Source organism: Macaca nemestrina, chromosome 20 (assembly GCF_043159975.1).
Source record: "Macaca nemestrina isolate mMacNem1 chromosome 20, mMacNem.hap1, whole genome shotgun sequence".
Lineage (NCBI taxonomy): Eukaryota > Metazoa > Chordata > Mammalia > Primates > Cercopithecidae > Macaca > Macaca nemestrina.
The window spans coordinates 18,322,537-18,348,381 of NC_092144.1; the positions used below are offsets into that span (position 1 = coordinate 18,322,537).

General features: G+C 48.2%; 1 protein-coding gene across 13 annotated transcripts in view; it reads right to left on the minus strand.

Annotated features, from left to right (window-relative positions):
- The window catches only part of LOC105484319 (SURP and G-patch domain containing 2), a 45,567-nt gene that overhangs the window by 10,151 nt on the left and 9,571 nt on the right, over positions 1-25,845 (minus strand). For 12 of the 13 annotated variants that reach the window (XR_003019457.2, XR_988915.3, XR_988901.3 and 9 more), the window contains exons 4-8: positions 19,881-20,001; positions 10,277-10,767; positions 8,741-8,852; positions 4,003-4,481; positions 1,466-1,527 (exon numbers count right to left, since the gene is read on the minus strand). Coding sequence is in view for 8 of the 13 variants with exons in the window: in XM_024794753.2 (XP_024650521.1) it covers positions 1,466-1,527; positions 4,003-4,481; positions 8,741-8,852; positions 10,277-10,767; positions 19,881-20,001 (1,265 nt within the window). In the remaining 5 variants the exon portion in view is untranslated. The remainder of the gene's footprint in view (positions 1-1,465; positions 1,528-4,002; positions 4,482-8,740; positions 8,853-10,276; positions 10,768-19,880; positions 20,002-25,845) is intronic. The other variant, XM_071087751.1, reaches the window with a different exon arrangement.

Here is a 25,845-nt window from a genome sequence, read left to right on the forward strand (position 1 = left end):
CCTCTGCTGCCACAAAGGTCTCTTGCTGCCCCAGACTCTCTGCTGAGGCTGTGCCCTTCTCAGATCTCCACACTGTTTCTCCTCAGCTCCTCCAGGCTTGTGCCAACATCATCTGCAAGAGAGACCTCCCTTGGCTTTCCCAATTCAGCGGCATCCCCTAGACCCCACCTTATTCTCCCTCTCCTTGACCTGCTTCTCTTTGCCCACAGCATCCCCAGGACCACCTCATCCATTTCTCTTTCACTGTTGGCCCTGCTCACTGCTGCCTCCAGGTGGACAATCAGGATCTGGCACGTAGGAGGTGCTGACGGCACACACCATGCTGTTTACTAGCAGATTAGTGCACTCTCTTCACCACACTTCCAGTCTACTAAGCTTGAACGTTTTTATGTTTTATTTTTTAAGGAGACCAGGAGGAGACATAGATCTTACTATGTTGCCCAGGCTGGCCTCAAACTCCTGGACTCAAGTGATCCCCCAGTCTTGGCCTCCCAAAGCACTGGGATTACAGGCGTGAATCAGTGTGCTTGGATAACTTGAAGTTTTTTTTTTTTTTTTTTTTGAGACAGGGTCTCACTCTGTTGCCCAAGCTGGGGTGCAATGGTGCAATCAGCTCACTGCAGCCTCGACCTCTCAGGCCCAAATTATCCTTCCACCTCAGCCACCAGAATAGCTGGGACTACAGGCATGCGCCACCATGCCCAACTAATTTTTGTATTTTTTGCAGAGACAGGATTTTGCCTGTTGCCCAGGCTGGTCTTAAACTCTTGGGCTCAAGCGATCTGCCCATATCGGCCTCCTAAACTGCTAGGATCACAGGCGTAAACCACCCAATAGGCCTTAGCGTGAACTTTTTGTTTTTTTTTTTGTTTTTTTGTTTTTTTTTTTGAGATAGAGTCTTGCTTTGTCGCCCAGGCTGGAGTGCAGTGGCACGATCTCGGCTTGCTGCAAGCTCTGCCTCCCAGGTTCACGCCATTCTTCTGCCTCAGCTTCCCGAGTGGCTGGGAGTACAGGCGCCCGCCACCACGCCCAGCTAATTTTTTGTATTTTTAGTACAGATGGGGTTTCACCGTGTTAGCCAAGATGGTCTCGATCTCCTGACCTTGTGATCTGCCCACCCCTGCCACCCAAAGTTCTGGGATTACAGGCATGAGCCACCACACCTGGCCTAGCTTGAACTTCTTACAGGGCCAAGACACTATCTCGTTTATCTCTCAAATCCCACTGCATCCATTACAGGGATCTCAACTATCCATTACACAGATGAATCACTAGTCTATGCTTTGAACAAAGGCAAAACAGTTTTCAAAAGTCCTCCCAAGAGAAAAGTCTCTTGTGTTTTACACGTTAATACCTCAGTTTGAAATGTGAGCATAGCTTAATCACAAGCTGCAGCTTCCATTGGAACTCCAACAAATTCTAACCAACTATACTTTGAGTAAGGACTACAAATGATTAAGCTCACCTTCTTTTTGGACATGGGACGACCCCGAGGCCTGTCATAGGCAATTCGAACTGGTTCATGGACTAGAAGACAAAAGAAAGAGACATGTACACATACGTACACGTGCTTTCCCTACATTACTTAGAGACTGAAGGTCCTGCAGTCTATTTTGGTTAACAGTTCTCTAACGACAGAAGGTGTCTTAGGCCCTGCATGGGCCTAAGCCCCAGCTGTGCCCCAGCTCTTCTCAGGAATGAACATGTATGACCCCTGGAGTGAGCAGAGGCGGGACACACTCAGGGAAGGCAGCTTGGGCCATAGTGAAGGGTTCACTTGAGGGGTGCCTCGCTTTTGGAAAGTCTATTCAAACCTAAGAGTCCCCACATTTATAACAAAGGATCCAATACATGGATTATTTTCCATGACTACAGAAATACTTGTGTACCAACTATTTGTGATACTATGCTCTCCTAGTTTATCTGTAGCTAATTCACTGGGAAATAATTAAAGTCTGGGCCAGCCACAGTGGCTCATGCCTGTAATCCCATCGCTTTGGGAGGCCGAGGCGGGTAGATCACCTGAGGTCAGGAGTTCGAGACCAGCATGGTCAACATGGCGAAACCCCGTCTCTACTAAAAGTATAAAAATTAGCCAGGCATGGTGGCGAGCTCCTGTAATCCCAGCTACTCAGGAGGCTGAAGCAGGAGAATAACTGGAACTTGGGAGGCAGAGGTTTCAGTGAGCCGAGATTGCGCCACTGCACTCCAGCCTGGACGACAAGAGCAAGACTCCATCTCAAAAAAAAAGAATTAAAGTCTGCCTAAAACTTTCTAGTAAAAAACAACCATGCTTCTCATATAGAGGACCAAATCGTATTATTTTATTTTATTTTTTATGAAAGGGAGATTAGCAAGTCTGTTTTTTTTTTTTTTTTTGAGATGGAGTTTCGCTCTTGTTGCCTAGGCTGGAGTGCAGTGGCATGATCTCGGCTCATGCCAACCTTCACCTCCCAGGTTCAAGAGATTCTCCTGCGTCAGCCTCCCGAGTAGCTGGGATTATAAGCATGAACCACCACGCCTGGCTAATTCGGTATTTTAAGTAGAAATGGGGTATCTCCATGTTGGTCAGGCTGGTCTCAAACTCCCGCCTCAGTCTCCCAAATTGCTGGGATTACAGGCGTGAGCCAGTACGCCCGGTGCAGGTCTGGTTTTATCTCATCAACTACCAAAAGAACTGAGAGCTTCTAAAACAGAAATAAAAAACTCCACCAAGAAGAGCATACATAACAAGCACTCTGATACACTACCCACCATCCATGACAAGTTTAATTATTTACTTCATTTTTTTACATTAAATTTTTTTTTTCTTGTAAAGATGAGGTCTGGCCATCTTGCCCAAGCTGGTCTCAAACTCCCAGGCTCAAGCAATACTCCTGCCTCAGCCCCGCTAAGCTGGGATTATAGGCACGAGTCACTGCGCCCGGCCCATGAGAAGTTTTGAAGTTTTGAACGATGGTAAGGGTTATAGTAGAATGGTTAGCATTTCACTGCAACACCAAGGTTTTCAAACACAAAACATGAGGACTATTCCAAAGCAGGCAAAACCATAAGGCCACTGTCCCCTGTAAATATGACTGTCTGAATGATGTAGAACACACCGGTGACTGTTTAACACAGTCCCACAATGGGGCACCATTCACTACAACTTCACACACAGGTTTTGCAGCAGAAGTCCCATGTGAAAGCACGGTCCAGGCCTGACTGTGGGGAGATAGCTTGGAGGGCATGGGGGGCACAGGAGTCATCTGGGCCACGGCCTGCCCACCAAAAGGCCACATGAGATGCAATTCCATGTACCGATAGACTAGGAAAGGTAGAATACCTGGGTCTCGGAAAACAGTCAGTGGTTGCTGGGGCTGAATGGGGCAGGGGACTGAAATGGGACAAGAGACCTGTTCTGGGAACAGGCTTCAGCTCTGCTGTATTAGTGGGGTCTCGCCTCTGCACAGTCAACAAAACTCAAATGGTCCACCAGGAAAGGGTGTGTTTCACTGCTGGTAAATTATACCTCAAGAACCCGGAACCTTCCCACAGGAGAGCAGGAGATGGCCTCCCATGGCCAAGAAAGGTCCCACTGACCACTGCCTGGGACCACCCTTGCTCTGTTCCCATCTCACTGTCATGACATGAAGCAGCTTATCAGCACCCTGGGCCTTCCAGGAGCTCAGAAGGGCCCCCAGCTGACAAAGTCACAGGCAGGAAAACAGCTGAGATGACCCAGGCCCACCCCTCCACAAGTGGGGAAGCCCCGACCTGAATCCGGGCAGTCAGGGAAATGTCCAGTAGCAAGCAGAGTGCCAGAAGCCACAGGGCAGCAAGGAAACATGTCTTTAGAGCAATGCCTTCAGACCACCGGGAAACATGAGTGTCGGTTCACATTTTGGAGTGGTGCACAAAACTCTTTAGGATTAAAATGTCTCCAACTGTCTCTTCTAACTCTCACAGCCCACCAACCAAGAACTGTGCTGGAGGCAGCTGTGCCGACAGGCGGGCACTCACCTTTTGGCTCCTGGATGAGACACACTCTCTTGGGAGCTGGAATCATGCCAACCTTCAACGACTTGCTGCTGATCCTCTTCCGGGGGAAGCAGGTACCTGAGGTGGCCTGTGACAGGGCAGGTGTTCCAGCCAGGTCGTCCTCGGCAGCCTCACTGGGAAGGCCATCGGCAGGGGTGCTGCCCTCAGACTTGCCCGCCCCTCCGGGAGCAGGGGCCTCCTCTCCGCCATCCTCATCGTCCTCCTCCTCCTCCTCAGGTATCACCTCTGGGCTTTCCAGCTCAGCCTCCCGCGGAGGGGGCTCATCTTCAAACTCTCCTTCCCCTTCCATGAGGTCCACGGGGCTCTCCTGAGAACCCGCAGTGTCACCACCACCAGTGTGAAGGTTGTGCGGAGATGATGTGAAACAAATTGATGGACATAGTTCAAACACTTTCTTTCGATAGAATTTGAAAGCAGAACTATTTTGGTCATGTAGAAACCTGGGGCACAGAGGAAATACATTAGGTTACCAGATGGAATCTCTCAACATTTTTATTTGCTGAAACTGCCGGGATTGATCCAAGGAAGGTGGAGGTGGGACAAGGGAAAGAATAACCTGACCGCTCTCTATGCGGCTATAGCTTGATGGTGCAGCCTCTCAATGACAGAAAATTTGAAGAGTACTAGTAACTTAATAAGGAGCTAGAATTCAAGGAGCATAACTACTTTCCAGGAGAGAGAGGCAGATGAACAAGGTATGCAGGGCCTGGGAAAATGCTGGAATAGAAATCTGGCCTGAGACCCATCTCACCCTTTCTGGTTACATCACTGGCCTCTCTGGGCCTCCATGTGCCCATTTTGACTCTGGTTCCTCCCAGATACGAGAAGCATGGAGAGACGCCAGGAGGCGCTGCACAGTTACTGCTGGAACATGTGCACCATGGAGCTGTAAGGTACCCCCAGAGAAGGCTCCTCACCCCTAGCACTTCCCACTTGGGGCCTGCAGTCCAGCTATGTGGGCGTGGAGATGAGGCCTCTCTGTGCCTCAGGGGTCTGGTGGCCACTTTGACTTGTAACCACAGCTATGAAGCTGTGGCTGGTATGACAAACTTAAAACACTCCTGAAAGCACCAAAGTCCACTTGGACCAAAGGAAAAATGGCCCTCATAAGGCAACTCAACCTCATAAATGTGCCAAGTCCTCCCAATTAGCATATTAATATATCCCAATAAAACCCTGTTTTGAATCAGGACAAGATGGTTCTAAAGTTCATAAAGAAAAATAATATATAAAAGTATCTGGGAAAACTCCGAACAAGACTCATAAGGGGTTCCAGCCCCACCAAACACTACAAAATGCCCCAAAGCCTCTAGAGTTAAAACAGCATAGTAGTCCATAAGACAGACCGAAGGAACAGAATAGAAAGACCAGAAACCCAGCATTCGATTAAGGTAGCCTCTCAAACTACTGCGAAAAAGGGGTGGTCTTTCAAAGAATGGTATTGGAAAAACTGGACAGCTTTATAATTATTTATTATTATACATTTTTAGAGATGGAGTCTCACTCTGTTGTCCAGGCTAGAGTGCAGTGGTGTGATAACAGCTCACTGCAGCCTCAAACTCCTGGGTTCAAGAAATCTTCCTACGTCACCCACCCAAGTAGGTGGGACCATAGGCAAATGCCACTATACCATCACACACACACACACACACACACACACACACACACACACACAAACACACACACAACTAAATATTAGCAGAAACAAATGAATCTGGGCCGGGAATGGTGGCTCATGCCTCCCAGCACATTTTGGGAGGCTGAGGCAGGAGGATCACCTGAGGTCAGGAGTTGAAGACTAGCCTGGCCAACATGGTGAAACCCCGTCTCTACTAAAACTACAAAAATTAGCTGGGTGACACCTGTAATCCCAGCTACTTGGGAGTCTGAGGCAGGAGAATCGCTTGAACCCGAGAGGCGGAGGTTACAGTGAGCCGAGATCACGCTACTGCACTCCAGCCTGGGCGACAGAGTAAAATTCCGTCTCAAAAATAAATAAATAAATAAATAAATAAATAAATAAATAAATAAGATTGTATGACAACTTTATAACATAACCACACCCACAAAATGAATTAACTCAATGAGCTTGAGCACATTAGAATTAAAATTTTTCTAAAGGCAAAAGAAACACAAAGTCATCTTGGCCCATTTACAAGCATGGCTGGATAGCGTCCAACACCCTGCCCAGTATCGTGGTCAGGATCCAGGGCTCTCCCTCCAGGGAAGGACAGAACAGAGTACTCTGAAGGACACTGCTCAGAAAAGGCTGTCACAGATGGGGAGGAATCACCCAAAACCCAACAAGTAGTACAGCCCAAGTACCCAGGCTAATGCAAAATTCTCCTTTAAACTGTACTTTTCATTGGAAAAAAAAAGAAAAAGAAAAAAGGACTGATGGGATGCCCCCAGCTGCCCTGCACTGAGCTGTCCTCCTTACCCAACCCTGCCAGGGGAAATCCCACATACACAGTGGACAGGCCCAACTCCGAGGTCTACAGGACCCAGCAGCTCCCCAAGGCCACCACTGTCTGTAAAAGGCAGAACCTGACTGTAAGCCTGGTCAGGCTTCCCATCTGTAGGTGGTTGGTGCCCCACAAGGTGGGTGGTACCTCAGTGCAGGACCCAGTCATAAGCCAAGGCTGCAGAGGGGGAATAGGGCCTGGCTCGTGCAATCAGGTCCCAAACAAGTTGAAAGAGTATGTTCCGTCACCACTGAATTCCATAAATGCGCTGAGAAATGCACGTTTTCAATTGTATTTTTTTTTTTTTTTTTTTTTTTGAGACGGAGTCTTGCTTGTCACCCAGGCTGGAGTGCAGTGGCCGGATCTCAGCTCACTGCAAGCTCCGCCTCCCAGGTTCACGCCATTCTCCTGCCTCAGCCTCCCGAGTAGCTGGGACTACAGGTGCCCGCCACCGCGCCCGGCTAGTTTTTTGTATTTTTTAGTAGAGACGGGGTTTCACCGTGTTAGCCAGGATGGTCTCGATCTCCTGACCTCATGATCCGCCCGTCTCGGCCTCCCAAAGTGCTGGGATTACAGGCTTGAGCCACTGCGCCCGGCCTTCAATTGTATTTTTAATTGGACGAAGGCATGACTGTCCCACAAGCTGGGACCAGCACGAGGAGTTCAGAGCCCCCTCAGTAGGGTCCTGGCTCGTAATGGAAGATGGGTGCCTCCCACTGGTAGCCTTTCTCTGGAGGGTGCGTCTCACATCACCCCAGGGAAAAACCCCAGGGGCTGAGCTGGCTTCTAGCCCAGGTTTTCTTGCCTACGGGCTGTGTGCTTTTGAGCAGAGCTCCACCTATCTGAGGAATGGAGAGGGCAAAGGTACCTGCTCCCAGCATGAGCACGCCACGTTATCCCCATGTAGAAGTGCCTCCTGTCCAGACCTGGGCAAGGGCTATCACTATCATGCAGTGAGCAGTAAATCCTCACCTCTCCCCCCTCCCCTGGCCAACTCCTATTTAGTCTTTGGATGCAGATTAAATGTCACTCTGGGGAGGCTTTTCCTGATGCCCCAGAAGGGCAGGTCCCCTAGAACAGATTTTTTTTTTTTTGAGATGGAGTTTCACTCTTGTTGTCCAAGTTGGAGTGCAATGGTGCGATCTCGGCTCACTGCACCTCTGCCTCCCAGGTTCAAGCAATTCTCCTGCCTCAGCCTCCCGAGTAGCTGGAATTACAGACACACGCCACTACATCTGGCTAATTTTTTTTATTTTTAGTATAGAGACGGGGTTTCACTACGTTGGCAAGGCTGGTCTTGAATGCCTGACCTCATGATCCATCTGCCTCAGTCTCCCGAAGTGCTGGGATTACAAACATGAGACACTGCGCCCGGCCTTTTTTTTTTTTTTTTTTTTTTTGAGACGGAGTCTCGCTCTGTCGCCCAGGCTGGAGTGCAGTGGCCAGATCTCAGCTCACTACAAGCTCCGCCTCCCAGGTTTACGCCATTCTCCTGCCTCAGCCTCCCGAGTAGCTGGGACTACAGGCGCCCGCCACCTCGCCCGGCTGGTTTTTTGTACTTTTTAGTAGAGACGGGGTTTCACCGGGTTAGCCAGGATGGTCTCGATCTCCTGACCTCGTGATCCGCCCGTCTCGGCCTCCCAAAGTGCTGGGATTATAGGCTTGAGCCACCGCGCCCGGCCTTTTTTTTTTTTTTGAGATGAAGTCTCGCTCTGTTGCCCAGGAGGGAGTGCAGTGGCTCAATCTCAGCTCACTGAAACCTCTGCCTCCTGGGTTTAAGCAATTCTCATGCCTCAGCTTCCTGAGCAGCTGGGATTACAGGTGCTTGCCACCATGTCCGGCTGATTTTTGTATTTTAGTAGAGATGGGGTTTTAGCATGTTGGTCAAGCTGCTCTCGAACTCCTGAACTCAGGTGACTAGAAGAGATCTTTCTCCCTCAGGCCCCTGGCTCAGCTGAAGTGAAGTCATGATTTACTCCTGGTGTAACCCCCATGGTAGGAATGCATTGGCCAGGCTGTGGGCTGGCTCAGGACATGTTTGTGGCATGAACACACTCAAATCTAAAGGGTATAATGGCCAGTTGCAGTGGAGCACACCTGTGGTCCCAGCTACTCCGGAGGCTAAAACAGGAGGATCACTTGAGCCCAGGAATTTGAATCCAGCCTAAGCAACATCCTTAGACTTTCTCTCTTTGAAAAAGAAAAAGGTGTGATGAGACCCGGGGGGTACGTACCACAGGTCAGGGTTATCGGTGCTGTTTTCTATGCTGAATTGTTCGATCTCTGGTCCCACCTGAGCAACAAATCTAGCCAGTTTCTCTGCAGTCTCCATTGTCTTCATGTCAACTACAAAACATAAAGCACCTGTCAGGCATGACTCCTGAGCTGCTGCTCCCCGTGTAAACACTGCAGGGTTGTGGAAGCTGATTATAAAGATGGCCTGCGTGTCCCCTCCCTGTAGCCTTGCCCTTCGCCACATGCAGACTCCTTGCCACCAAGTGAACTCTGTGTATCACCCCCTCAAATCAGGGCTGGTCCTGGGACTCAAATCGGCTATAGCATGTGGTGGAAGCCTGTTGCCAGTTCCAAGCCTGGGCCTTGGAGGACTCGAGTACTTCTGCTCTCTCTCCTGGAGCCCCAACCCCAATTGCCAGGTGAACAAACATGGGCTGGCTGCTGGGGGGATGACAGGCGCGTGGCCCAGCCATACCATCATCTCAGCTGACAGCCTGGACACCTGCTGCTGATCGCAGACACGTGTGGGCTAGCTCAGCAGATGACCCAGCCACTGGCAAATTCACAATACCGGATGCCTCCGGGATTTTTTTTTTTTTTTTTGAGACGGAGTCTTGCTCTGTCGCCCAGGCTGGAGTGCAGCGGCGAGATCTTGGCTCACTGCAACCTCCGCCTCCTGGGTTCAAGCGATTCTCCTGCCTCAGCCTCCCGAGTAGCTGGGACTACAGGCACGTGCCACTATGCCTGGCTAATTTTTTGTATTTTTAGTAGAGATGGGGTTTCACCATGTTGCCCAGGCTGGTTGCGAACTCCTGAGCTCAGGCAATCCGCCCGCCTTGGCTTCCCAAAGTGCTGGGATTACAAGTGAGCCACCATGCCCGGCTGATGCCTCCTGTTTTAAGCCACAGTTTGGAATGGCTCATGACATAGCAACACCTAGAGAATGCAGCCATTGTGGACACTTTTTTGCCCTCTCCTTCCCACTTAGTGCTGAGTAGGAAGCACTGGCCAGAGAGCAGGCCTGTGGTACAGAGAGAAGGAAACAGCTAAGGTGACAGAAGAAACAGAAGGGGTGAAGTTAGTCGATTCAGAGGAATCAGTGCAGGTCAGTGAACCCCAAGAACAGGAACTGTGGAGACCCTGGGGATGAGGAGGCAGAATGAGAGAACAAGACAGCCCTGAGGACTATCAAGAGAGGCCAGGATATAGCAGGACACGGGATCCCAAGTTCACGCAACAAACTGCCCACGGCCCCAGCAGCAGAACCCTGTCAGGGAGCACAGAGGCATGGGGCAGCACCTCGTGCCAGCTCCACTCTCAGAAGAGGAGGAGGGAGCTGCAGGACTTGCATGCAGCTCTCTCAAGAAAGTAAGAGAGAAAGCACCAACACATGCACTTGTCTTGGCCAGGTCCCTAGGGCTTTTATCCACTGCCTTGCCTAGATTGCAGTCCCCTCTCCCCAATTCTAGAGAGACCTTGGAGATGGGAGAGTAGGGACTGGGGCCCAGAGGAGGGGGACAGGAGTGAGCACCCACTGTCAGCAGATGGGCAGGGAGAAGAGGTCTGAGGTGCTTCAGAGATGTCCACTCCTGTTGGCTTGGGGGATGGACCTGAGGCTTCTGAGCTGGGGTCCTGAGGAGAGGGTCCAACTGGGTCTGGCGGGCAGTCCTTGTTGGCAGCATCATTTCTGTCTGGCAGGGATGGTTTTGCCTGTGAGAGGCCTGGAGTCTGCCGGCCGTGGTGTTTCAGCCTGGTGCCTGAGGATAGGAGGGTCTGGGTCCCAGTGGTCGCTCTCCTTGCCTTCCAGCCCCGGAGCCCTTGAGCACGGAGGAGCCCCCGCCGCTGCCACGGAAGCAGTTTCTTCTTGAGGTTACGGACAGCCCGGGCATACAGCATGGCCCGCACCGCACACTCTGCTGAGGTCGGCTTCTGGTCGGCTCCTCGCAAGTTCTGGCTCATCCGCTGCATTTCTGCCAACTTCAGCTTGTAATATTTATACTCCAGACTATTTTCATCAGATAAAAACCTACACAACAAAACAGGCATAACAGGACATTTATGAAAACACCACCAGGTCCCAAATTGTTCCTGCAAACACAAATCCTTTCTAAGTGGCCAACTTCCGACTGTCCTCTGCTGTCTCAGAGGCTCTGCCTGGCTCTACCGAGGACCCAGAGCTAAGCCCAAGACAGCTGCCCTGCTAAGAGTGACCGCAGGGCAATCAGGAGTTTGAACCGAGTTCCTCCTTGATTTCCATCAGCACCAGCCATGAGGGAGCTCACAGTTCATTATGGCCTGGAAACACAAACCAGTCACCTTGGAGCCACAGCACCCTGGCAGGCAGAATTGACACCTTTTAAATGGCCCAGCCAGAATGACAGTTCAATGAGCTTTTGACTGTATCAAGGCAAGTGTGATGTGACCCACAAGAGAACATTAACCAAGGAGCCTGTGCCCCAGGTGTGAAGTCTTATGACCCGTCATGATGATAAGAACAGTACAGAAAAGAGAAGGTTGAGTTACACGTACTAACACAGAAAAATATTCAGCTGGGGTGATGGCTCACACCTGTAATCCCAGCACTTCGAGAGGCTGAGGCGGGAGGATCGCTTGAGCCCAGGAGTTCAAGACTAGCCTGGGCAACAAAACAAGATCCCATCTCCACAAAATAAAAAAATTAGCCAGGGTGGTGGTGCACGCCTATAGTCCCAGCTACTCTGGAGGCTAAGATGAGAGGATCACTTGAGCCCAGCAAGTCGAGGCTGTGGTGAGCTATGACTGTGCCACTGCACTCTAGTCTGGGTAACAGAGCAAGACCCTGTCTTTAAAAAAAAAAAAAAAAAATCCTTCTCCTTCTAGTGCCTTTACTTTTTTCATCATGTTCCTTCTAGCTTCATGAGTTGATTACAGCTCACTGCAGCCTCGACCTCCTGGGTTCAGGTGATCCTCCCACCTCAGCCTCCCCAGTACCTGGGACTACAGGCATGCACCACCATGCCTGGCTAATTTTTGTATTTTTGGTTGAGAGGACATTTCACCATGTTGCCTAGGCTGATCTCAAACTCTTGGACTCAAGGTAGCCACATGCCTCAGCCTCCCAAAGTGCTGGGATTATAGGTATGAGCCACTGCACCTGGCCTACTCTTTATTTCTAATAAATTCACCTGAAGTCACTCTTTCTCTTAAGTATTTTTATAACCGCATCTGGTGTAGAGTATTTTTCTTGCCACTTCCTTCTAAATTGCTTCTAATTTCAGTTCTGATTATCCTTCACTCAAAAGTTATTCAGAAACGTGTTTTATTTTGGTTGTTGCTGGTTTCTAGTTTGCTGTATTGGCATAATGTGGCCCATGTGAGTTTCCTGGGTGTGCTGTGATTTTTCTCTGATTTCATACATAACAAACTTTTAAGTTGGGCGTGGTGGCTCACGCCTGTAATCCCAGCACTTTGGAAGGCGGAGGCAGGTGGGTTGCTTGAGCCCAGGAGTTCAAGATCAGTGTGGGCAAAACCCCATCTCTTTAAAAATAAATAAATAAATAACCACCCCACAAAAAACATAACAGACTTTTGTGAATATTTGATTTCAGTTTGTATTAAAGAAGAATATTGCTTAGTAAGTATGGCAGTATTTCAGGTGGCTTTCAGATTGTTTGATATTAAGTAGCGACATATTAGTTATTAGATGAGGTTCCAGATTACCAGTGACAAGCCAGCTAGAAGCAAGGTGTTGGCAGCACTGTGTGATGTGGCATGTCCCTGGCAGACAGCTCCGTACACAAGCTCCTGCTGACACTGTTAGTCAGTTGAGGTCTGTCTGGACCTCAGAAGACAGACTGAGGACCGGCTCCACTGCTGCCCTAGCACTCTGTTGGGCTAACGGTGGCATCTTGCAAGATCATGCCCTAACAAGCAATAGTGCTCAATTAAGAGAATGCTGACCAACATGGGCGCTCTGGTTCTCAAGTCAAACACGGCCCCAGCAAGGTAACTCCTCATCAAGGGCAGAGTGCAGAATCAGGGCCAGGTAACCTGACTGCCCCAGTCACTCATGGCTCTGATGGCTTTCCTTGTTCCTGGATGGTTCTGATGCCAAGTGCAGTCCGAGGACGTCAGTCACAAATGCATCTCCCCAAGTTCCAGTGGAACATAACATCAAGAACACAGAACACTCAACAAGCCAGTCTGCTGGCTTCAAATCTCAGCATAGCCACTCATTAGCTGGGAACCTTTCTGTGCCTCGTTTCTCCATCTGTAAGACAGGGAAGATGATAAGCAGTAGCTACTTCATCATATAGCTGTGAGGCCTGCGTTATAAGCTTTTCACTATGAGGCAAGTGATATGAAAACCGCTCAACAAATATTAGCAGACTGTCTCTGTTTACGCTCATTTGCTGTGTTATAAAATCTTCCACAACCTTATTTGGATTACATTGTCTACCCATTTCACAGAAACATTCATGTCTCCTACCATGGTTTTGGATTCATCCAATTCCTCTTATCATGGTTTTGGACTTAAATTTTTTTTTTTTTTTTTTTTTTTTTTTTTGAGACGGAGTCTCGCTCTGTAGCCCAGGCTGGAGTGCAGTGGCCGGATCTCAGCTCACTGCAAGCTCCGCCTCCCGGGTTCACGCCATTCTCCGGCCTCAGCCTCCCGAGTAGCTGGGACTACAGGCACTGCCACCTCGCCCGGCTATTTTTTGTATTTCTTAGTAGAGACGGGGTTTCACTGTGTTAGCCAGGATGGTCTCGATCTCCTGATCTCGTGATCCGCCCATCTCGGCCTCCCAAAGTGCTGGGATTACAGGCTTGAGCCACCACGCCCGGCCTTAAATTTTTTTTTTTTGAGACAGAGTCTTGCTCTGTCACTCAGGCTGGAGTGCAGTGGCGCAATCTCGGATCACTGCAACCTCTGCCTCCTGGATTCAAGCGATTCTCCAGCCTCAGCCTCCTAAGTAGCTGAGGTTACAGGCACCTGCCACCACACCCAGCTAATTTTGTATTAATTTTAGAGACGGGGTTTCATCATGTTAGCCAGGCTGGTCTTGAACTCCTGATCTAAGGTTATCTGCTCACTTCAGCCTCCCAAAGTGCTGGGATTACAGTCACAAGCCACAGCACCCAGCTCTGGACCTAAATGATTTCTAAAGGTTGTTTATTTACATAGCTCAAAGCTATGTAGTGCAGGCACCGAGATTCACAATCTATATGTTCGTGATGACTTTCCCTTTTATTAGGAACTTCTTTTGCTCCTTCTAGTGCTGTTCTCCTTAAAGTCTTTTTTGCCCAAACAATTCTCTACCTCCGTTCTTTTTGGTAGCATTCACCTGCTATGCAATTTCCCTTCTCTGTTTTCCAATTCCTGTGTTTTTGCTTCTTTCCCTCTATAGTAGTATGAAGTTATAGACCCCACTTCGGTTCCTTTAATGGCTAATCAACACACATACTTAAACTCTTATTTTGTATCAATATGTAGAATTACCCTTTAGCTCTACCCTCATGTCAAAAAAGACAAAGGCCTGCACACCTACCTCCCTCCTTCTCCTTTTGCCTCACATATTTAGATTATTTGGGATTTTAGTTTCTTTTATTTCACCCCAAACATCAATTATTTAGATTTTTTGTTAACTTTGGGGTGCTCGGATAATCCTGCTGAGGCTAGACCAGAGGGATTCTTAGCCACTTGTTTTCCTGAGTGTGTGAACATGTAGGATCTGGTGGGCTCTCCCTGGAGAGCATGGTCAGGGCTGCCCCACTCCCAGGGGACAATTTAGAAGATAAGAGAAAACAAAGTATGACATATTCCTTCAGCTTTATATCCTGCACTGTTGTGATCATTTTCTAGGCTTGATGCTTCGCACTCTCTCATAGGTAAGGATGGAAGCCTGCCCCTTGGTGTTCCAAACAAGGAAGCAAAGCCATAGTGGATGTGTCTGTCTATACTTCTGATTGATTCATTGATTAATTTGAGACGGTGTTTTGCTATTGTTGCCCAGGCTGGAGTGCAGTGGTGTGATCTCATCTTACTGCAACCTCCGCCTCCTGGGTTCAAGTGATTCTCCTGCCTCAGCCTCCTGAGTAGCTGGGATTATAGGCAGCCACCACTATGCCCGGCTAATTTTTGTATTTTTAGTAGAGATAGGGTTTCATCATGTTGGCCAGGCTGGTCTCGAACTCCTGACCTCATGGGGCCCACCTGCCTCAGCTTCCCAAAGTAGTGGGATTACAGGTGTGAGCAGCCGCGCCTGGCTCTTCTGACATCTTTAGTGTACGACATGAGGCAGGTCACCTCAGCGAAGAGGCAATGGCCAGTTCTGTTCACAAGGCTCCAATGGGAACAAATCATGCTTGTAGGGCGTGACGGTGGAAGGTCTCAAATCTCTGCTGGTCCTCAGAGGGTGGAGATAAGAAGCCATTCTTATATCTGCCTCCTAGAGGTCTGACTTTTTCACTTGCTAACTAAAAAAAATAATGTATTAAGGCTGAATGTGATGGCTCATGCCTATAACCCCAGTGCTCTGGGGGATCGCTTGAGCCCAGGAGTTAAACACCAGCCTGGACAACATAGCAAGAACCCATTTCTTTAAAAAAAAAAAAAATACATATATATATATATAAAATAGCTGAATGTGGTGGTGTGCTCCTGTAGTCCCAGCTACTTGGGAGGCTGAGGCAGGGGGATTTTGCGAGCCCAGGTTGAGGCTGCAGTGAGGTATGATCATGCCACTGTGCTCCAGCCCGGGCAATAGAGTGAGATCTCGTCTCTTAAAAACAAATAAACAAAAAACAAACTTAATCCACACATATCTTCATAGAATGTCAACGGTCATGCATAAAACTGTTCAGTAAAGAAAAAGCAGCATAGGCTTATTAAGAGATATAGAGGTGGCCGGGCGCGGTGGCTCAAGCCTGTAATCCCAGCACTCTGGGAGGCCGAGACGGGCGGATCACGAGGTCAGGAGATCGAGACCATCCTGGCTAACACGGTGAAACCCTGTCTCTACTAAAAATACAAAAAACTAGCCGGGCGAGGTGGCGGGCGCCTGTAGTCCCAGGTACTCGGGAGGCTGAGACAGGAGAATGGTGTAAACCCGGGAGGCGGAGCTTGCAGTGAGCTAAGATCCGGCCACTGCACTCCAGCCCGGGCAACAGAGCCAGACTCCGTCTCAAAAAAAAAAAAAAAAAAAAAAAAAAGAGATATAGAGGTGCAGGTGCGGTGGCTCATGCCTGTAATCCCAGCACTTTGGGAGGCCGAGGTGGGCAGATCACGAGGTCAGGAGATCGAGACCATCCTGGCTAACATGATGAAAACCTGTCTCTACTAAAAATACAAAAAAATTAGCCGGGCATGGTGGCAGACACCTGTAGTCCCAACTACTCAGGAGGCTGAGGCAGAAGAATGGTGTGAACCCGGGTGGCAGAGCTTGCATGGAGCCAAGATCACGCCACTGCACTCCAGCCTGGGCTACAGAGACTCCATCTCAAAAAAAAAAAAAAAAAGATACAGAGGTAGCCGTGAGAAGTAGTTTGAAGAACTAAGCAACTGCCTTCAAGGACTGGAACATGGGAACAGGTCACAGCAGAAACATTTGGCTTTTCATTATGCATTGAACTATTTTGTTAAATACAACATACAAGGAGCATTTTGACTTAAGAATTCAAACATGCACACCAGAAACCTAAGTTTAGCAGTTTCTTTACTTATTGCTGTGCTTTTGTATCACACTCTTTCCTTTTATAGTACCTTGGTAATTCCTTCTTTTTTTTTTTGAGACAGAGTCTTGCTCTGTCGTACCCAGGCTGGAGTGCAGTGGTGCGATCTTGGCTCACTGCAACCTCTGACTCCCAGGTTCAAGCGATTCTCGTGCCTCAGTCTCCCAAGTAGCTGGGATTACAGGCGCCTGCCACCATGTCCGGCTAATTTTTTGCATCTTTAGTAGAGACAGGGTTTTACCATGTTGGCCAGGCTGGTCTCAAACTCCCAACCTCAGGTGATCTGCCCCCTCGGTCTCCCAAAGTGTTGGGATTACAGGCGTGAGCCACTGCACCTGGCCAGGTAATTCCTTGTGAAGGAGTTTTTGGATGATAAAGTCTCTGGGAACAACTCCTAAATCTGTCCTTCTTCAGGATCTATTCTATCAGCCAACCGCTGAGATTTTTATTTCAATCTATTTTCCATTTCCAAGATCCTTAACAGGATCTTGGATAGCAACCAGTTTTCTGTTTTCATAGCAACCAGTGTCTGTTTCATGGATACAATATACTCTTATTACCTGAGACTATTCATTACACATACATATTTATAGACTACACCTCCTCTTTCTCATAGTAACTCTTGTCTTCTAGGGTGTCAGAAGTTTGTTGAGTTTGGTGATTCTCTTTCATGATACTGGTTTACCTCAAATATCAGTTCTTACTTTGATGCTTATTTCTATCCAAACACACCCCTGACTCTGGCTGCTGTCTGCCGCACCTGGTTATCAGGGGTCATGAGACCCCTGGGCCATGTGCAGGGGTCATGGGGCAGAGGCACGAGCCCCCAGTTCTCTCAGGGCCTCCTATTCCTCCAGCCTAATAACCTTATCAACCACCTGGAAAGTGCCCCTAGGCCTTTAAGTCTGGATGCCTTCTTATCAAGAGGGTCTGGTATCTGCTTGCATCTGTCAATCTGGGGCTATCTAGCTTCCTTCCTTCAGCATGCACACTGGTTCAGACCACAGACTCTGGATTTCAATCTCAACTTTGCCTCTTACTAGCTGTGAATCCTCAAGCCAAGAAGACTCTTGGAGCCTCTAAGTTTCTTGTCTGTAAAATAAGCATAGCAATAGACCTGCTTCGCAACATTGTTAATGAGGATTCAACTAGCTAGTGCTCAAATCAGTAATGTGCTTAGAACAGTACCAACTGCACAGAAGGCACAAGTGTTTATTAAATAAAAAGTATTCAATAAATGATGCTGCGACAATTAGGTTATTTGGGAATTTTTAACTTTTAAGTTACATGCCTACCTCATTCAATACATGTAAATAATCCAAACTCAAGAATTTTGTAAAAATAAAAACACAACAAGTTCCAACCTTCCCCTGGGTAAATCATGATGGGAAGGACCAAAGACATGGAAATGTATGCCTTTCAAGCATCTTTAGTAATTACAACAGCAAGAATAACAAGTCCAATATGGGTATAATCTGACTACCAAAAAGGGCACACTCAGGAGGTCAAGGTTGCAGCGGGCTGTGACAGCACCCCTGCACTGCAGCCTGAGCAACAGAGTGAGATCCTGTCCCTAACAAAAACAGAAAACAAAAGAGGGCACAGCACACTTACAGAGTAGCAGTGAGGGGGTCAATTAGTACACATAACCTATGGAGAGTAAACTGATGATAAACATCAATGGTCTCCATCAGGGGCAGCTCTGCCTGCCATGGGACACCAGGCAGTGCCTGGATGTATTCTGGGTTGTTACTAGTGAGATAGAAGGTCCTGCTAACATCAAACGATTAGAGACCACAGATGCTGCTAAATAGCCTGCAATGTCCAGGACAGCTCCAACCCTAATACAGAATGATTCAGTCTCAAATGTCAACAGTGCTGCAGCTGAGGCTGGGTGCAGTGGCTCACGCCTGTAATCCCAGCACTTTGGGAGGCCGAGGCGGGCGGATCGCCTGAGTTCAGGAGTTCAAGACCACCCTGGGCAACATGGTGAAACCCCATCTCTACTAGAATACAAAAAATTAGCTGGGTGTGGTGGTGGGCACCTGTAATCCCAGTTACTCGGGAGGCTGAGGCACAAGAATTGCTTGAACCCGGGAAACAGAGGTTGCAGTGAGCCGAGATCGCCCCACTGCACTCCAGCCTGGTGACAGGGCGAGACTCTGTTCCAAAAAAAATTAAATAATAAAAAGTGCTGCAGCTGAGAAACTGACATAAATCAAAAGTCTCTAACATGAGCTTTAACCCAGCAGTTTCACTCCCAGATATCATGATAAACTGCCAGAAAGGTAGGCAGAAATACAAGCAAAGTACTGATCATCACCTCCTTTTTTTAAAAAAAAAAAAAAAGGAAAGAAATGTGTCTCGGCCTGGCGCGGTGGCTCACACCTGTAATCCCAGCACTTTGGGAAGCCAAGGCAGGTGGGTCACCTGAGGTCAGGAGTTCGAGACCAACCTGGCCAACATGGTGAAACCCCGTCTCTACTAAAAATACAAAAATTAGCTGGGTGTGCTGGTGTGCGCCTGTAATCTCAGCTATTTGGGAGGCTGAGGCACGAGAATCGCTTGAACCCAGGAGACGGAGGTTGCAGTAAGCTAAGATTGCGCCAAGGTACTCCAGCCTGGGTGACAGAGCGAGACTCTTTCTCTGGCCTGTTCTTTACTTTCTCTAATAAGAAAGTACTATATTTAGGATGCAAACTGTAATTTTAAAAAGTTGTTCTATTCACATAAAGAGGCAGTTAAGGCCAGGCGCGGTGGCTCAAGCCTGTAATCTCAGCACTTTGGGAGGCCGAGATGGGTGGATCACAAGGTCAGGAGATCGAGACCATCCTGGCTAACACAGTGAAACCCCATCTCTACTAAAAAAAAACAACAAAAAAAAAACTAGCCAGGCGTGGCGGCGGGCGCCTGTAGTCCCAGCTACTCGAGAGGCTGAGGCAGAAGAATGGCATAAACCTGGGAGGCGGAGCTTGCAGTGAGCTGAGATCTGGCCACTGCACTCCAGCCTGGGCGACAGAGCGAGACTCCGTCCCAAAAAAAAAAAAAAGAGACAGTTAAGCAAAACACAGTTTAACAAATATTAGCAATAAACTGCAAACAACTGCAATGATGTATTACTAATCTTACTACCCTTACTCTGTATTCTCTGCATGAACATCTCATTGCATCCTTAAAACAGCAAAGCAGGGAGTTGGAGCTGTATTCACAGGTAAGAGAATGCCACCACCCAGCCAGCCTACCACTGCTCTGCAACAGAGCTAGGACTTGCTGAACCCACATAAATCTGAGCCACCCTCATGCTCTTCTCACTGGAGAACACCACTTACTCAAGTATCTCACCCTCTGCTCTCAACACCATCAGAGTGACCCAAATTTTGCCATGTACTCCATGAGAAGGATTCACAGGCTGGACATTTAAAGACCTACCAGTAAGCAGGGTCCTCTTTGAGAAGAGTTCTCTCTTTGGGAGACAGGCTGCCTTCGATGACACGTTTCACAAGTTGGTCGATGGTGTCCGCTACCTTGTGATCTGCTCGCTGGGGGACAGCTGGAACACACAGAACAGCTTTTCTGAGAAACGTGCTGACTGTGGGCTCTGGGAAGACGAGGACAGTACAGTAGTTGGGGGCTTAGCACTGAACCCAAGCAGGCGTCAACAACCGAAATCCTCATTCACAAGACACCAGAATTGAAAAGAGGAAAACAACACCTTATTCTACAAACCAATACAGAAAATCTCCTCCTAAAAAATGTAACAGCACAACCACTAGGAGAGAAACAGTCACAGCTTTCAATGACTGGACAGAGCAATTTATTTATATACTCTAGAAAAAGAAAGACGTATAGCAATTTGATATCATTTTTCATGTATCACTTAATAATTTGAATGTTCATAACATTAAAGTGGAAAATATAAATATCTAGTTTAAAATACACAAAAAAGGTATCTAGGTTATAGTTCTCAATATAAAGGTGGGAATAAAAAATATATAAATATGGATACATGGGAAAAGACTATAAGGAAATATGTTAACAGATGTTATGGGGGTAGAATTATCACGAATTTCATTTTCCTTATGATTTATCTTTAAAAAAAAAAAACGGCCAGGCGCGGTGGCTCATGCCTGTAATCCTAGCACTTTGGGAGGCTGAGGCGGGCGGATCACGAGGTCAGGAGATCAAGACCATCCTGGCTAACACGGTGAAACCCTGTCTCTACTAAAATACAAAAAAAAAAGAAAATTAGCCAGGCATGGCAGCATGCACCTATAGTCTCAGCTACTCAGGAGGCTGAGGCAGGAGCATTGCTTAAACCCGGGAGGCAGAGGTTGCAGTGAGCCAAGATTGTGCCACTACACTCCAGTCTGGCAACAGAGCGAGACTCTATTTCAAAACAAAAAAAAAAAGGTCAATGGTCCCAAATTACATGTTCACAGAAAATATCTGTTGAATGTGTAAGAAACAAATTTTAACCAGGTACGGTGGCTCACGCCTGTAATCCCAGCACTTTGGGAGGCTGAGGTGGGCGGATCACGAGGTCAAGAGATCAAGACCAGCCTGGCTAACACAGTGAAACTCCCTCTCTACTAAAAAATACAAAAAAATTAGCCAGGCATGGTGGTGGGCGCCTGCAGTACCAGCTACTCAGGAGGCTGAGGCAGGAGAATGGCGTGAACCCAGGAGGTGGAGCTTGCAGTGAGCCGAGATCGCGCCACTGCACTCCAGCCTGGGCGTCAGAGAGAGATTCTATCTCAAAAAAAAAAAAAAAAAGAAACAAATCTTTTATTTTTTATTTTTATTTATTTATTTATTTTTTGAGACGGAGTCTCGCTCTGTCGCCCAGGCTGGAGTGCAGTGGCCGGATCTCAGCTCACTGCAAGCTCCGCCCCCCGGGTTTACGCCATTCTCCTGCCTCAGCCTCCCGAGTAGCTGGGACTACAGGCGCCCGCCACCTCGCCCGGCTAGTTTTTTGTATTTTTAGCAGAGACGGGGTTTCACCGTGTTAGCCAGGATGTTCTCGATCTCCTGACCTCATGATCCGCCCGACTCGGCCTCCCAAAGTGCTGGGATTACAGGCTTGAGCCACCGCGCCCGGCCAAATCTTTTCTTTTTTGAGACGGGGTCTCACTCTGTCGCCCAGGCTGGAGTGCAGTGGTCCCATGATAGTTCACTGTAGCCTCGAACTCCTGGGCTCAAGCAATTCTCAGGCCTCAGCCTCCCAAGTAGCTGGGATGACAGACATGCGCCACTACATCTGGCTAATTTTTAAAAATTTTGTAGAGACGAGTCTTCACCATCTTGCTCAGGCTGGTCTCCAATTCTTGGGCTCAAGAGATCCACCCTCCTCTACCTCCCAAAGTGCTGGGATTATAGGAGTGAGCCACCATGCCCTGCCCAAAATATTTTTTAAAGTGTGAATTTCCTCCAATATGACTTTAAATTTACAATGCTGCCAGCAACACAGAAGAACATGTTTCTTCAAATGGTAAGACTGTTTAATTTCCTAATAATTGGTTAGTTTTAAAAGCACAGAATGATGGCTGGGCGCGGTGGCTTATGCCTGTAATCCCAGCACTTTGGGAGGTCAAGGTGGGCGGATCACCTGAGGTTGGAAGTTCGAGACCAGCCTGACCAACATGGAGAAACCCCATCCCTACTAAAAATACAAAATTAGCTGGGCGTGGTGGCACATGACTACAATCCCAGCTACTAGGGAGGCTGAAGCAGGAGAACTGCTTGAACCTGGGAGGCGGAGGTTGCGGTAAGCCGAGATCACGCCGTTGCACTCCAGCCTGGGCAACAAGAGCGAAACTCCATCCCAAAACCAAAAACAAACAAAAAAGCACAGAATGGTCTATTTGTTCAGCCATTCAGTTAAAATCACTGCTGAACTAGCAAGGTTTTCCAGTTTGTTCTGTAAATGATTGCACAGTCCTGTGCCCACCTGTGTCCATGTTACAGCTTTGAGCTTATTTTAAACACTAGTGTGAGCTCTTCACACATGATGAGTCAATCCTTCAACTGCCACGTTATTCCAAGTATGTCCCCTTTGAAACTGCTTTTTTTCATGGCTCTCTTTTTACAGAACTACTAGTTTTACGTGATTTTATAAAAGATGTTGAGGTTTACAGTCAGCAATGAAATTTGGGGACCCCTGCTAATTTGGTCATCTTTAGCTAGGAAGACCATGAGCAAGAGTCAGAAAGTGGGACACAGCTTTGGTCCAGCAATCCTACTCCTGAGAATGTATCCTTTCAAGAATTAAAAAAAAAAAAAAAGTAATAGTAATAACCAAAGCATTCAATCAAAGATGTCATTCCAGCATTTCTTTTTTTTTTTTTTTTTTTTCCTAGACGGACTTTTGCTTATCACCCAGGCTGGAGTGGAGTAGCACGCTCTAAGCTCACTGCAACCTCCACTTCCCAAGTTTAAGCATCTCTCCTGCCTCAGCCTCCCAAGTAGCTGGGATTATAGGTGTGTGCCACCACGCCAGGATAATTTTTGATTTTTAGTAGAGACAGGGTTTCATCACGTTGGCCAGGCTGGTCTCGAACTCCTGACCTCAGGTGATCCACCTGCCTCAGCCTCCCAAAGTGTTGGGATTACAGGTGTGAGCCACTGCGCCTGGCCCATTCCAGCATTTCTTTTTTCCTTTCCTTTTCTTTTTTTTTTTGGAGACGGAGTCTCGCTCTGTTGCCAGGCTGGAGAGCAGTAGCAAGATCTCGGCTCACTGTAACCTCTGCCTCCTGGGTTCAAGCAATTATCTTGCCTCAGCCTCCCGAGTAGCTGGGACTACAGGCACATGCCACCACGCCTGACTAATTTTTTGTATTTTTAGTAGCAACGGGGTTTCACCGTGTTAGCCAGAATGGTTTCGATCTCCTGACCTCATTATCCCTCCGCCTCGGTCTCCCAAAGTGCTGGGATTACAGGAACGAGCCACTGCACCTGGCCCATTCCAGCATTTCTTTCTTTCCTTTTTTTTTTTTTTAGATGGAGTCTCACCCTGTTGCCCAGGCTGGAATGCAATGGCATGATCTCAGCTCACTGCAACCTCTGCCTCCCGGATTCAAGCGATTCTCCTGCCTCAGCCTCCCAAGTAGCTGGGATTAGTCACGCGCCTCCCCATTCAGCTAATTTTTGTATTTTTAGTACAGATGGGGTTTCATCATGTTGGCCAGGCTGGTCTCGAACTCCTGATCCACCCGCCTCAGCCTCCCAAAGTGTTGGGATTATAGGTGTGAGCCACCATGCCTGGCTCCATTCCAACATTTCTAACAGGAACATGAGCAGCGGTGGGGAAGCCTCATGAGATGTGGGCCCTGCCGCCAGCTATCCCGCTATCCAGACAGGGAACTGAGGCTTGCAGATGCCAACTACATGTGAACCCAGGTCTGTCTGGCTTCAGAAACCTCTAGTAAAAGGCAGCATGAATCCAGCATCAAGGGAAAGGTGAGGTAATTTACATTAGGTCAGTATCACGATGTAGCAAAGGCTGTGGAAACAAAGAGGGCTTTCTGGCAATCACGTAGAAGAGCAGGCGGTAGCATTTTCAGTCCAGCACGCCTGCAGCTGCAGGAAAGCATGGGGAACATCGAAGGCTGTGGGAGGGTAAGTGGGTGGGTTACAACCACTTTAGGTTATGGGTGACTTTTCTTCCTTCAAACAGTATCCCATCACTTTGTGAAGGGTTGGGGAATAGGGTCCCTTCAGCCCTGAGCCTACTTCTGGAAGGATTCCTCTCTGGGGGTAGGATGTGGCCACCTGTATGTGGTGGGACCTATCCAGTGTCTAGTGCCGTTGGGGCTTCATGAGGGTGGTGAAAGAGCAAAGAAAGTCAGGAACAAATGAGACTTCCTCACTGGGCTGGGGGCAATGGAAGGTGAAAACCACGTCAGTGGGAAAAGTGCTTTCTCCCTATCACAAGAGTTAAGACAGCATGGTTACCATGTATGCTTGAGATCTCTGGGATGTCTGGGCTGTGAGAGCCCATTCTGGGAGTTTAGGAGGAAGGAACAGGGAAATCAAACAGCTTATCACTTCTATTTCTCTTCCTTGGCCTTTTCCTCTCCCCAGAAAGCCAATGATAACTGCTAATTAGCAGGTGTACTTAAGTAATTTACCAACTTTAGCCAGTCTAGGAAAGTGAGTACGGCGAAAAGGTGCATCCACTATGTGGAATGACCTGGCTGGTCCCTACACATCCTTCAATACAGCTCAAGCATGACCTCCACAACTCTCCAGGTTGGGCTGGAGCCTCTCCTGTGTCACTTTAATTCTAGCACAGGGGTGACTGTTTTTTTGTTTTGGTTTATTGAGAGACAGGGTGATGCTAGCCCAGGCTGGAGTGCAGTGGCTATTCACAGACGCAATCACAGGTCACTGCAGCCTTGAACTCCTGGTCTCAAGCAATCCTCCCTCCTCAGCCTCCCGAGTAGCTAGGATTACAGACATGTGCTACCACCCCTGGCTCACGAGTGACTGGACTTTGTGATTTTCTTCCCTCAGGAGACTGGGGATTCCTCAGAGACCATGCTCTGTGTTTTTTCTCCCTTCTAGTAATACCTTCTGGGGACATGTTGGAACAAGGGTTCCAAGCCAGGCGCAGTGACTCACGCCTATAATCCCAGCACTTTGGGAGGCTGAGGCGGGTAGATCACTTGGGCTCAGGAGTTTGAGACCAGTCTAGGCAACATGATTCTCTACAAAAAATACAAAAAAAGTTAGCCAGGCACAGTGGTACAAGCCAATAGTCCCAGCTACGCAGGAGGTTGAGGTGGAAGGATCACTTGAGCCCAGGAGGTTGGGGCTGCAGTGAGCCATGATCATGCCACTGCACACCAGCCTGGGTGACAGGGCATGACCATGTCTCAAAAAAACAAAAACAAAGAAAGTCAAGCCTTCTTTCTTTCAAAGATTAAAAAGAAAAAAAAAAAAAGGAATAAGGGTTCTTAACCTTGGCTGCAGAAAGGTATGAACCCCTCAGAAGATATAGGTAAAATTGTGTATGAATAGATGAGCATTTTTTCTGGCAATGGCCACAGCTTTCTACCAAATCCCGAGAGGTATCTGACCTAAAAATGTCCAAAGATTTTTGTTTTTCTGAGACAGAGTCTTGCTGTTGCCCAGGCTGGAGTACAGTGGGGTGATCTCAGCTCACTGAAACTTCCACCTCCCAGGTCCAAGTGGATTCTCCTGCCTCAGCCTCCCGAGTAGCTACGATTTTGGGTGCATGCCACCACACCCGGCTAGTTTTTGTATTTTTAGTAGAGATGGGGTTTCACTATGTTGGCCAGGCTGGTCTTGAACTCCTAGTCTCAAGCAACCCGCCACCTCGGCCTCCCAAAGTGCTTGAATTACAGGCATGTGCCACCACACCCAGCTGTCTAAA